The 14561-nt window shown below is 39.5% G+C and overlaps 1 protein-coding gene across 2 annotated transcripts in view; it reads right to left on the bottom strand.

Annotated features, from left to right (window-relative positions):
- SUFU (SUFU negative regulator of hedgehog signaling) overlaps positions 1-14561 on the bottom strand; it is a 92107-nt gene that overhangs the window by 61849 nt on the left and 15697 nt on the right. For both annotated transcript variants that reach the window (XM_085307558.1, XM_085307566.1), the window contains exon 2: positions 8799-8935. In XM_085307558.1, the coding sequence (XP_085163684.1) occupies positions 8799-8935 (137 nt within the window). The remainder of the gene's footprint in view (positions 1-8798; positions 8936-14561) is intronic.

Genomic DNA, 14561 nt, shown 5'->3' with positions numbered 1-14561 from the left:
GCAGCAGATTTCACTACATAACAGGTTCTGTTGAAATGAAATTTATACAGATTTATTCTTCTTTGTGGAGCTAAAAAACACAGCTAATCCTCCCATTTTTAATCTAAAACGCTGGAATACTACAGAGGAGCCAGGGCCAGCTCTACACTGGAAACTGGTCAATATTACAAACAGATGATAGAGAAAAAAATTATATATATTAAGAGAGTCATAGCAACCATAACAGAACACTAAATCAGCCTAGGATTTTTTTAAAAAAATAAAGGCACAGTCAAGAAAAAAAAATACATATGAATTATTGTGAGATTTTATTTGGCTTTAGTCATCCTATTGGGAAGGAATAAACACCATTTTACAAACAAGCTAGACAAGTCTAATTTGTTCTCAAAGAAGTAATGAAGGTTTTGTTTTTCCCTTTTTGCAAACAGAAGTTTGCCTGGAAAGAGGCTACTGCACTTAGGCTTTCTAGACACCAGAAGATCTGAAGATGAGGTCTAGTGGTTAAGCAAAGGCAACAGGTGTCAAGATATTCACTCACTTAATGGCCTCAGGTGTGTGACCTTAGCCAAACCACTTAATCCCACCACATCTCATTTTCAGAGTAAAAGTTATAGTGCTTGACAAACACAAAGTACCTCTGGGGCCCAGATGAAACTAACTTTGAACCAGACGAAAGCTGCCAAATCAGAGTGCTTCCTCACCAGCAGACCTTGGGACTCGTAATTCTCCTCGCTGAAGAAAGGGAATCAGAGGGACACAGAGGTGGCATAACACACTCAAATCAATTCAGTGGGCCAACGACCTAGGCAGGAACAGGATACGCATTTCCTCAAACTACAAACTAGCCATTAGGCAGCAATTTCTACCTGAGGAAACTAGTACGTGTCAGAAATAACTAAGGGAAGTCAGGCATATCTCATTTGGCACTTGCCTTTTAGGCTGGCTTCTGAAGGTTCATGTGGCCGTGATGCCTCTCTGCAGCAGTCGCGACCAACTTTCCTTCCAGTGACTTCGGGAAATTGGCCAACAGATTTGAATCACAACAGAGAGGGCCAGAGGTCCACAGGTACTAAATTTCTACAGGTTTCACAAAAGATCTTAAAGGAGCAAGATCATCTTAGAACTATCCAAAAAGAGAAAGACTGAGAATAGCAACTCCTGTATTTTTAGACATCAGAGAATACCTCAGGAAGCTCGGTCCCAAGAGAAACCTGCAGGAAATTGGATTTTACTGCCTGGACTGCTCATGACCCACTTCTTTATATGAGGGGGGCAGCCACTGTCACCTCCCCTAGAAGCTGTGGGCACTTAACACATGCTATCGACCCCCTAGACCTTTACCCGATACCTACATACCCACCGGTCTGAACCACAGACCAAAGTCCCATGCTCAGAAGTTCTCCACTATGCCAGGATGGAGCCTGTTCTGTCAAATGGTAATGTCTTGTCAAACATATCAAAGCCAAATGGTCCCCTCCCAGTTTCAGATTTTTTTTTAATGTATTATATAGAGTCACTCAGACTCAGTTCTCAGGGAAAGAGAATAGAATAAGCCAAGACATTTATTATCATCTTTTGAGAAAAGGGAACCCCCCACAACTCTAGTACAGGAGGCAGAGATGCCAAGAGAAAAGGTATTGTGGCCAGAAACTCAGTTATTACTATTTTGGTCACTATGTTGACACACTGCTGTCAACTTGTATAACCCATTGTGTATCTGCTCTAATTACTTATGTCTGATACAGATGTGTATAAATTTTCCTACAGAATAACTTAGTCAAGGTTATCCAAAATCTAACAATTGTGTCTGCTATATATAAGCAACTTTCTATTCCAAATTTCTCTTGAAGTAATTATGTGAAACGTACTAAAGCACTAAATAGAAATTGCATCTTGCATGCCTGCTTCCTTAGCTTGTATGTTTTGACTATTGTTTCACAGATCCCCCAACACACAAACGCCTCCTACAACTTCCTACTACTGACTTGTTAAAGGTTAAACAAGCAAATTCAACTTTTAAATTACTTGAGATTTCAAAACACACATTTACATATCTTTCAGTACACTACCAACCAGAAAACTAGAGAAAAAAAGATGATCAATTACGTATTCATGGAACCAGAGAAAAGATCTGAAGACAACATCTAAATCACTCACAAGACAAGTTATAAAGGTGACTCAGCGGGTTCCTATTCTACCCCCACCCAATGGAAGTATCAGCTCTTCCTGACAAATACTCCAGAGGAATAGTTTAAACTGTTCTCAAAGGTCTTCAGCACTGGGAATTCCAAAACTATTCCAGTGCTTCACGTTTACCATCAGAAAGTTTTTTTTTTTTTTTTTTTTTTTTTTTTATGACAAACCTAAACCTACCTTAGAGAATTTGAATCATTGAATTGGTAAGGTTGGAAGGGACCTCTGGAGATCATCTAGTCCAACTGCCCCACTCAAGCAGGGTCACCTAGAGCATGTTAGTCAGGGTGGCAGCCAGGTGGGCTTTGAATATCTCCAGAGAAGGAGAYTTCACAACCTCTCCGGGCAACCTGTTCCAGTGAATAGTAGTGGGCTTCTCATATCCCTAACAGGCATGTAGAAAAAACTGTTTTATTTCTTACAGCAACCTTCTGCATATTTGAAGACTGTTCTCACATCTTCCCTCTATCTTCTCTTCCCTAGACTAAAACATAATCCCTTGCTCTTTCCTCCTTGGGTTATATTTTCTAAATTTTGGGGTCATTCTTATTGTTCTCCTTGGGATTCTCCCCCACTGCGATAATCTGACTTGAAGTCTTGTGCCTTGCACTGGACACAATGCTCTCCATTTACCTTCATGCCCAAATACTTCAGGACTGAATCACATTTAAAATATAACACTTATTTATGCATCAGAACACATTTGCTTTCTCCGGGTGAAGTAAGTTTTGGTTTATATATGGCTCATYATCAATAGTAACTCCCAATCTTTCTTTACCTTTCAGAACTTCTGCCTCTGCCAGTTGTTCCCCAACTAATAATTTTGGATTGGATTTTTCCTGCATAAGCACAGAAACTTGCACTTATTGCACCTTGCTGAATGACGCATAGTTATTTCATACTATTTCCTCAATTGGCAAAGGCTGTTTTGAACTTTAGTCCTACCTGCCACAGTGCTTGTGGGCAACTGCAACTTTGCTGCGTCTGGAAGTTTCATCAGGAAACTCCATATTTCATCATGCAGGTCAGTACCTATTGCATCAGCCCTAGGACAGCTTCCAGTGGAATCCCAACTCTGCACATCGCTCGGGGTTGATAACACCACACTGACAAGTACTCAGAGACTAGAAATCCAACCAGTATTGCATCCTTCTTAGTTTTATTAAAACCATATTTCTTTAGCTTGCTTATGGACCTGTTACATGAGATAACGTCAAAAGTCTCAGTAGTGTTAAAGTAACAAATGTTCACCACTTCCTACAGTGCTTGTTACTTTGTCACAGAATTAGTTTGCTCTGATTTATTCTTGGTAAAAAAAAAAAAAAATCAATGCTGGAATTTCCATTATTCCCTTGATGTCATCTAGATGGCTTGTTTTTCCTAGAAGTTTCTTAGGAGTTGAAGTATGGTTGACTGACTACAACCAGCTGATTTTTTTATTATTTTTCTAAATCAAGGACAGCAGTACTGGCCATCTTCCAGCCTCCAGGAATTCCATCTGTGTCCAGAAGTTCCCAGCTGTAACCACAGGGGCTCACAGGGACTGCTTAGGCTGAAGGATATGTCATCAGGCTAAGCCAGCTTGGAAATCTTTAACTTATCCATGGAGGTCCTCTTAAAYTTAATACTTCTAAAGCTAGTTTCACTAGCTAGTTCCTCACTACAATCTTCCATTGCACAGCAAACAGTTATAGCATGTACTTACACCTTTAYCTTTAGGCTGTGATGTAACATGTCTTTCCCGACTATTCTCCAGATCTATACCTAAAAGCTGTAGCTGCTCTCTTTCAGGTGGAGAAACACTGAAGCAGCAAGGACTCAGATACACAACATATTTATTTCCATGTTGCATTAATACATTGCCTTCATTATGTAAATCACTCAGACCTCTGAAAACAACCTGACTTGAAACAAAAAATTGCAAATTTCAGTTTCAGGAAAACACAGCCCATGGCCTTTCTATATTCATCGCATGTCCTAACACAGTTCCTAAAGAGTTAACCATTGTAACAAGCCCTGAATACACTTTCCATAGGATGAGTGTTTCTTTCTTTTAGTTTAAGTATAAATTTATTCCACTATGAGATATTCCCAGTACACCCACGAACCATGACAAGTTAAGGTCACTGAATTTCATTTTCAAGGTTCAGTGTTTTTTTTTTCTTTTTTTTTTAAACCAAAAATAACAGAGTTGGAATTTGTGGTCATGGTCAAACAGTGATAAAATTCAGAACAGATAAAGCCACAAATAGAACTTTTTTTTTTTTTTTTGAGAATTGCAAACTTCATTTTGTTGAAGGAGGGGAAATAGTGCTATTTAATCAAAAGCACAAAGCATTTTTTTTTTTTTTTTTGAGAATTGCAAACTTCATTTTGTTGAAGGAGGGGAAATAGTGCTATTTAATCAAAAGCACAAAGCATCAAGTGTTTGTTACAGTGAAYTGGGAAGCCAAGGCTCAAAGAGGTCTGAAATTCAATGCAGAAGAGGGCTGCTTTTCTAAACTACAGTCACACTACAGGAGAGATGGAAACAAAAGAACACAACATTCATCTGCCTAGGAATGTTTGTTACGAAAATATATCACCTGCAATGAGATATGCTCTACAGTTGAAATACACAGTAATAATATTTAGGACAGTAGTAGCTGTTAGATCGATTTTGAACCTAATTATCTCTATCTGAAAATGCTCAGACACAGCAGTGGCATAACTACATCTTACTCTCCCACTGCTTTCAGCTGGATCCAGCAAAGCATCCCCATGATAACCAAGAAGTTGGCTTATTATTTAAAAGATATGAATTTAGCTCTTAGCATAGTTCCTAAAGTAAATACTCCTTTGACATGCCAAACTGCTTGGAACCTATCCACAAAGCCTCTGCCAGTTTTATTTTTTCTCTTGCTTCTTGTTGAGAGTGGATTAATAAGCATTACTCAAGTTGTTTTGATTCAAATGTTTTAAAAGTTATTTTGGAGTATTAGAGACTCAATAGACTTTTAAATAACTGAGCAGTACAAGGGTGAGGTACATAAAMTACTGTCCTTAAAGTACATTTATCATTGTTGTATTGACAAATGCCCCAAACAGCATAATCAGAAGAACCCGAGTAAAAAAAATAAGTATTTCGTCATGTAAAACAACGCTAGAGTGCCACACTGTACTGTATGCAGAATGGGTTAAGAGAAACACCCTTCCAAATACTCATTCATTTTAATGTGTTAGCATCTACCAAGCGAAGATCTGTAAGAGGCCAGGGAAAGAAGCAGTCAGCAAAAACCTGATCCAGCTTTGCAAAGTGGTCACGTTAGACTGGGGAAAATCCAACTTTGCTGAAGAAATCACACTGCCCCATCACCCAAAAGCAATGCAAGGGAGAACACAGGAATTGCTCTGGAGACTCTCAGTCTGACAGGGGGCAGGGAGCGGGAGCCAAGCAAAGCTAAGATACATCAGGAATACTGGAGAGTTGTTAAAGCAATGGAGTGAGCTTACACTAAACTGGAAAATGACCCCATCTGGCTACAGTCTGCCTGTATTGCCCTGAGAAACCAAGGAGAAATGTGCCACTGAGCTACTCTCATGGCAAGTCTTATTTTTGAATGCCTCATCCTGTCTGGATTAACCCAGAGTCTATGACTAGCAAATACAGGGCCAGAAGATTTTAGCCTAAACAAGAAAATTATTATCCAAAAGAGGCAAATGATAACAAAGTTTGTAGCAAAATAAAAGTATGCCTTGATCACTCGCTGCAACACTATACAATTTCCTTTCACACAAGGGAAGGAACGGTTTGTAATACTTGTTCACAGCATGCAGCTGCTTGCTGCAGGGCAGGAAACTATGAAAAAAAAGTCACAGAAGAGTTGGTTTAAGAGGACCTCTGGGGCTCTCTTGTCCAGCCTCCTATTTGAAAGAGAACTATCAGTAATGCTAGATCAGGGCAGCTATAGGTTTGTTTAGCTAAGTGTTGAACACTGTCAGGGATGGAAAACCCCGATACCTCTGATTAAGTGTTCTTGTGCTTTGCCACCCTCCTTGTGAGCAAGTTCTCTCTAAAATCCTTTCAGATCCTCCCTTACTGAAATTCGTAGCTGTAGCCCCTTGCTGTATCATCTACAAGGAGTCTGCAAACCTGTAACTATCCTTCAAATATGTGCAGGCTGCTATTAGACCATCCTTCACTTTCTCCTTACAGATTAAACCAGCCCTGCTTCCTCCACCCCTTCTCATAGCACATGTGTTCTAGGCCCCCAACCTCCTTGGCAGTCTCYACTGGACTCTCTCCAGTTTCTCAGCATCTCTTAAACTGTGAGGTCCAAAACTGGACACAGTCTTTTAAGCAAGACCTCATCTAGTGCCAAGTAGAAGAGGTAATAACTGCTCTCAATCTGCTGGTCATGCTCTTCCAAATGTGACCCAGTATGTGGTTTGCCTATTGCATGAGGAGCGCACTGCTGKTTCATATTTAATTTCATATTCAGAGAAGTCAATTTATGATTCACACACTTTTTTTTTTTTAAATAACACAGATTGAGAGCTAAATACCCAGGGGCTAGAATCTATTAGAGCATATTTGAGCAATGTCTTAAGCCAGGAAAAGTCAAAATCAGCATGGACAAGCAGAGGATAATACTGAAGGCCTCTGGAAGTTCATGTCATGGGGACTGTGACATTTGTAGGYAAAAATGCTATTTCAATGTAGGCTGAAAAACAGTTCATTTGCTTTGAGGTCAGAAAGATGAGGCTGTGCTAATGACAGGAAACTTGAGAAACCTTCCAGTAGAACAATCCTTCCATTAGCAAAACTTTTCCAGTGGGCTTATAGACACTTATATGCAAACACGGCCTGCTAATATGAAGGAAAGTGCCACCTCTACCAGCAAGTTTTTYCTAGGTTGCTTTATGAACAGGGAAGTTCTCTGTCCTGACACCAGTTTAACTTAGTCACTGTAAAGTGCTTTCCCCTCTCAAGAACSACACAAAACACCACCTTCCTCTGCAGACTTCTTTCCCATGGAAAGGGCAAGACAAACAAGCTGCTGCAATAGACAGGTTGAGTAACATGCAACTAGAAGGCACTGAAATTACTGTGGTAAAGAGAATGTCATGAGAGCCTACACAAGGCTAGAAATTCGAAAGGCTTCAAAAGAAACCTTGGCTGTAGTWTAACAAAATACATCATATGTTGTATTGTACCTAAGGATGCTGTAAAATCAGATGCTTTCTTCACACCTAGCAGTCAATACATAAAAATGTATGCATCTACCACTGGGTGGTCAGTATTGAAAAACTACTGTACTGTACAATTTAGGCAGRATGGGACTCAAACAACAGCAAAAAACCTGAAGTCATGTAGACTCAGATGCTTCAGAGTAGCAAATAAAACAAGACAAAGAAAACAGAAGAGTCTAAGTTCGGATGGCAGTAGGGAAAGACTGCTGCACAGCAAAGGTTAGAAGAGATGCTTGTGTCACTCTAAACAGCATTGAGACACATTCTCAAGATGAAAACAAGCAATAATCCTTGTTTGCATTGGTTTCAGTCAGTCAACATTTAGAAAAAATGCCCCACGAGATTGCTGCTGCCTCAGTGATTGGTGACAGAAGTTACCAGAGCAAGCCTGTTTTTATTTGGACCTTTCCACCTGAGAGTCAGCCAACTGACTGAAAATCAGCAACAGAAGTTATTGAGCAATTTAATAACCAGTAGAGCAAGTACCACATGTTACAGATTCAATAATCTCTGATTTGGAAAGGTTCTTTACCTAAAAAAAAAATCCTAAACTAGGTTAAATAGTTTCTTCAAATATTTCCATTCAGATCTTGTGACACTGAAGGACACCTTCCAAGTACACTATGCACTCACCCATTCCACAGAACTTCACATGCTCACAATACAAACTAGTAATCAATGTACTGCTATAAATAAAACCCAGGAAGGGGGTGCAAAGAGTTGGCAACTTTCCAGGGACTCTGGTCCCCCATTTTCTGGTAAGTCTTCACCAGCACTGAGAATTCACAATTGTCATTTATTTAGCACCACCAGCCTTAGCATCTCTTATCTACAACATTTGTTTCTTCTTCTCAGCAACTCCTTGTTTATGAGAATGTGCTCCTGCTGCTCAACTGCACAGAGCATAGGAAGAGATTCCCTTGTGAAGGAGCTGTAAATGTTTAGATTACAGTCCCCCCGTGGAGAAGCATGATCTCAACAGATGAGTGCTCCTCAGCCCTGTCAGGGAAAACAAGTGACATTTTCTTGCATCATCTTCCTCTTACCTATTGAGGGTGAAACCAACTGCAAAGCAACACACAGCCCCTGGGCCAGCTTCCTGCAGTTACTAGGCACTGTGGTATCTTCAGCTTCTCAATATCTAAGAATTTGGAGTTACCTTAACATCAGTTGAGTTTCATCCTGTGGCAAGCCAGGCTGATGGAAGGAACCCAACTCCTTTTGGTCAAATATTTGCTCTCACTCAAAGAAAATTCTCAAAATTTGATTGAATGCCTATGAGAATCAGGTGTGAAAGGCCCCCATCTGTCAGTGTGCTAGACTGAAGGCAGTTAGAAAAAAAAAAAACGGCAGCACATTTAACACTGTGGTACCTGACTGGAAGACGTATCTGGCTAAGCCTTGCATTAACTCTGCTGGCCAGGTAGGTGGTGCCGACTCTCCCGTTTCTCTCTTTAGTCGAAATGTCAATTCAAATCCGAAACCACTTGGTCCATCTGTTCCCGTAAACCTAGAAGAAACGAAAAAYGAAAAGTCACAGCATGCTACTTGTAACCAGATCAGGCTTCAAGAGTATAACCATCAAAAAAGGCTAAGTGCTCTCCTCATTGGAAAGGTAAGTTTAGAAATTCTCTTATTTCAGTCTACATTAGTTCAAATGGCATAACAGTGTCAGGTTAGCTAATATAAGACAATTTCCAAGATAACTATCATAACAGTGTTTTCAGTCAGAATAGCTCAGTCTTGGAATCATGACAGTTCTCCCTAGGACCAGYGGAATTTTCAGTAGCATTATTTTGTTTTTAAAATAAATTTAAATTCTGTACTAATAGTTGCCCTAATTACATTTGCTTGAAYGGGAACACCAAAGAAAGTACACAACAGGAAAGAATGTTACTCTGCACTTTCCATACACTGAGAAGCAGAACACAATTTTAAGTACTGGACCACAGGATTTAGGGTTAAACAGTTTGATGTTTTGGTGTACAATACATGGTGTTTTGTTCTGTGAATGGTCAACAAAAAAAAGTTGAAGGATGCAGGTGGAAAGTTAATAACCTCCCACACAATTCATTAATCCTTCAGTYGCTACCACATATAACATAGATACATTGTGGTGCCTGTTTACAGTGTGCACACATTCTCTTTGTGCATCTAGGAGGATAACAAAGAAAAAGCATTGAATAGACAACTACTGCAGAGGAAGCAAAATATTTGGCCAATTCCTCTTTTGAGGGTTAGGTGCCAGTTTATGTGGTCTGCTCTGATAAGGAAAATAAAGTTATACTARAAATATCAAGGCTATAATAGAGAAGCGAATAAAAGATACCCCGCTCTATTCTTTAGGGGAGTTGGACCAGCTTATCTCCAGAGGTCCTTTCCAATCCAAACCATTTTCCAATTCTGTGATTCTTTGCTTCAGCATAACTGGTCCTTACAGTTTTTAATTTACGCTCCTACATGAAGTGTACAAACGTAGATGTGTACAATGCCTCAGTACAAATATACAAGCTTACAAACTCGAAAACAATTTCAGGCATCGGTTTCCTTTCTGCTGCTGCTGTCACATCCCTCACTTGTTTGTTGCGGCCATTCCACAAGGCAGACATAAAGAAGGATTTACGCAGAGCACAAAGATATCCCACGGAAGCCTTCGTAAGGCAGTATCATTCTGCAAGTTTAARTTTCCTGCAATTCCTACAGTCATTGGCAAACTGGCTGCAGAAGCTTTGCAAATGTCTTGGATGTAGACACCCTGTTGACATCCGTGACATATATAATGCACGATGTGTTAACGTTACGCTTCTACTAAAAGCGGTCAAATAGAGCAGTCAAAAAAAAAAAAGCGATGAGAGCTGAAAAACACAGAGCATTAGCAGTGCAGTGAGCTGTTCCAAGTATTGCAGAGTCTGCTGTTGTAGGAGAGAGTTCATTTTGAAGCAGAAATGCTTTATAGCAACCCTGCCTAATGGCAGCACTAAAGCTGAGCAAGCTTAAGTATTAAGACAACTGCTTCATGAGGCAACGTAACTTTTTTTTTTTTAATTATTATTTTTAAAAAAAGGTTTCTTCAAGGAAAGTTTGATTGTGATAGATTCATAGATGTAACAAAAGTTGTAAGCAATACACTCAAGGACAGGACTAAACTATGGGACAGCTATTCCTTATTTATTTGAGCAGGTACTGAAAAAAGCTAGCCATCCAAAACAGAGAGTAAAAGGGGAGTAAATAAAAAAAGACTATTTTATTAGTATAAGAACAAGTAAGTCATTTTTTTCCCTTCATATAATTTTCATTTTTTTTGTTGTGAATAACATACACAGAAACAAGTTTTCTATGAACAGAACAGATACTGCATTCAATAATGCCAATTGGTGCACATAGTATTTTTTTTAAAGGAAACAAATGTACCTTTAAGCAACAAGTGAAATAATTATATTTCATTCTTAAACAAAACAAGGGCTTACTAATTAACCAGACAGCCAGGGATCAGGGAGTGGAACTTGGATGTGAGTGAAATCTGTACTCTGCAGCCACGCATGCAGCTCTACCAAGAAGGCTGGTACATGATGGTGATGATCTCAAATGTGAAAACGCACTTCGTACACTCAGCACATCTTTAGTGTTTTATGTTTCAGTGTTTTCACATATCACTTAGCAAAGGAAATGCAGAAATATTTCATAAAGGCAGAAATGATTCAAAGTTGGCAGTTTTCAAGGACTGATTTCAGGAAAAAGCATGCACCAGAGGCTCAAGTGCTTTATGAATGGGTCAATTTTAAAAAGGATCAAAGTTAACACAAAGCCTTCAAGCTGATTTTAMACAGATATAATTTTTGAAAAGCAAGATGGCTCCCTATTGAATTACCTCCTTTCAAGGCAAGTTCTGAAACAACACATTTTTACTTTTAATATACATTCAGTTAGAGAATTTTATTATTTTTAAAGAACTCCATAGATTGCTCTGGTACCCAGAAGTATCTGTTTAATAAATAGCACACATGGTTTACATTGATCTATGAAGAAATTAACTCAGTAACAGCAGAAGTGCTCAGGTAAGTATCCACCAAATTCAAAACAAGATGAACATTAAAGAGAACATTGCTAGCCAGCAACACACCAGTGGTCTCATAGTGGTAAAACCAGCAGGCAATGTTTCCACTTGGTTATTTTTTGTAGGGTAGCTAACAAGCCACTAAAACAAGAGGATTACTAGGAAACATACTACTCCTTTGGCCCCTCTTTTATTCTATAAATTAGCTTCCTTCTAAGGTTACCTAACCTACCTTACCTACCTACCTACCTTAAAAACCTGAACTTTTAGAAGTAGATGCCTCTTTTGATTCTTCAAAACACTTAAAAATGCAGCAGCATACAACATTCATAATTCTTAATATCCTAAGTTTACAATCATTTCCTAGAAAAATCCCTATTTGCATATAAGAAACTCATATTTAAAAGACCAGGTCAAAAAAAGTTTATTTTAGAACAGTTAATGTCCAGTTAATGAAAAKACACTGCTTGACTGCAATGAAATTTTAAATACATGCAATTCACCTGTATTCTACCTSTCTTCAAAGGTCTATAAAGCAAGTTATTGATCTGAGCCTGCTTAATTCTAAGCCTGCTTAATTCTAGATTGGTAACTTATTTTTAAAGTAATTGTGACACATGCAACTTGAAAAAAACTCATTTGTTCACATACAATTCAGACAAGTCTTTCACAGAAAGAAACAAATACTAATTTTCAAAACATGRTTAGGAAAAATAGCCATATTCAGCATTTTTGCCAATGCTTTTGTTCTATCCCAAAATCCTTTACACTTGTATTTGAAAGCAAGTCTAATGTAGTTTCAGTAGCTACCATGAAAACTCTCAGTGAACAACAGACCATCAATCCTTCAACCCTGGGATCCAGCTACACAATGTGTGAAGTGAATTTTATGCTCAGCCACTGACACTCATGTCGCCTTTTATAACAGTTGCCCAGTTCAATCAGAAAGTAGCCAGGAGCAAATTCTGCCAYCACTAGAAGCTGGGACAAGGCTAGAGCAGGAATTCAATAGCGTTGATTTATAAGCAGCCTYGATTCTCAACACCAATTTCAAACCTTTCCCCCACCCCACAACACTGTCCTGACAGGTTAAAAAATGGTCTGCTTTCCTATTTAGATAGAAAARCATGACAGAGAAGCACCACTTCCTCCTTCTCAAGCAACAAAGTACTCCTGTAATAGCAATCGGGCTGTAGCAGAGCTTTTGAGTAGCACTAACCTAATTTGACTGAACATGTAGGATAGAAAAAAGGACTTTTCACTCATCAGGATACAGCATGACAGCACAGTAAGCTGGATGACACTACAGCTTTGCATCGCCTTTTCTCCAACTTCAGTCCCCACGTAGAGCTCCCACTTGTTTAAGAGGTACATATGAGAGTGGAGGCAGACTTGCGCTTCAAAAGTTAAATCTACAGTCTGGCCACATGCCTCAGACTCTTGGTCTCACAAAACCACAGAGGATAAYCCCATAGCTACGTTATGCAGACTGGCTGGCTCTTTACAGAAGGACTTTTCACTGGGGAATAAGCACCTACCCTGGCACCAACATCAAAATTGCTGGGGAAAAGGATGTATTGGTCAGCTGGCTGAAGAGGTAATCTGCAGCCATAGTCAACAAAAAAATGCATCAGAAATGAGTTTGTACAGCAATGATGAGAGGTTCAAGACTGCTGGACGTACGAGCCATAAAAGTAGAAAACCACATAAATGTTTTGTTTTTCATTCCCTCCCGCCAGTGAGCCGCACTAAGACAAAACTCCTCCCTTACATAACATCTGGGTAGCAAGCAGCCACTCGCCCCCCCAAACGTATTCATATTTCCTCAAGGCCTTACCAACAAGATAAAAGATGCACCTCTCATGAACAAGAAGCCCCTTCCACACTCGGAGGAGCTAATAAAGTGAGATTCCCCATTAATGAGTTAACCTACACTAAGACATTCCACRACTTCCATGTGGCTACACGGAAACSCCAGGGCAACCTCCTTCCTGTAGAGTATCTTACAGAGGCATGCAGGCTGCTGTGAATGGGCCAAAGGGATCACAACTTACAGGCTTGTAGACATTCAAACTCAAGATCCTTCCTCCAGGTTCCCAATTTTCACAAAACTTCCAGGAAGCTGAATCACAGAGTGCCTTCAGTCCGGCTGGAGTGAACCAAGAGGCCAAAAAAAGTTATTCAAAGAGACAGACTAAGTCTCATTTCCACGGGGTGAAGGAGCGAGGATAACTCAGAATGAGAGTCCCTACTCTAGCTACCTGTTGTCTGCAGCATTTTGACAAGATACTGCAAAACAAGTGTTCTCCAGGACCTCTGCTAAAGCACATGGACATCACCTATCGTGTCTCATGGTCTTCTCCAGCTATCCCAACAGTTCAGGGCTACCCATATCCTATACTAACTTGTTTCAAGGGGGCAGTAAAGTATCCATATTGTTAGCAGATTAACCAGACCCAGTCTCCCAAATAAACTATGAAAGTAACATTTCTATTACATGCTTTTCTCTTCTAGAAGAAAGTTTTCTTTTTTTCTTTCTTTCTTTTTTTTTCTGTCTGACCAATTCAGATTACAGCCATTTTAGAAAAGATGCTTTGGAGCTCATTTTACCACCTCAGCACACCAAGTCTTTTACATGTCATTTCTTCAGCAAACAATTACAGTACAATAKCCTCAGATTTGCAGTAAAACAGCAGTGCCAAAATGACCAACATTCGGAGATGAAGCATGTGAGAGAAGAAAACCTCAGAGAGAAAATTTTGCATCTATGTAGGGCCCYAGGTACATAAACTACAAACTTCAACACAGCATTAAGTTCCTCTACTAACAGATCTGAATATTTCACATAGTTTGGTTTATGCCTCATTTCTGCTGAACCCTATATTTTTAAGGTTTCCCTCCCCCCCAATCCAGAAAAAAAAATGCTAAAGAGAGGGAAGAAAAAAACAACAACAACAAMAAAAAAMCAACGTATTTTACCCAAACACTAAGGATACAACCCATGGTCTTTCTTACTAGAAAGTATTATGCCTGTCATTATTTCGCCCCTCCAACAGGAAGGTGCATCACCACTGCAGATCCA

This window comes from Rhea americana, unplaced genomic scaffold, assembly GCF_003343005.1.
Source record: "Rhea americana isolate MKP2758 unplaced genomic scaffold, rheAme1 scaffold_104, whole genome shotgun sequence".
Classification (NCBI taxonomy): domain Eukaryota; kingdom Metazoa; phylum Chordata; class Aves; order Rheiformes; family Rheidae; genus Rhea; species Rhea americana.
This window is presented reverse-complemented; position numbering and strand designations above follow the sequence as displayed.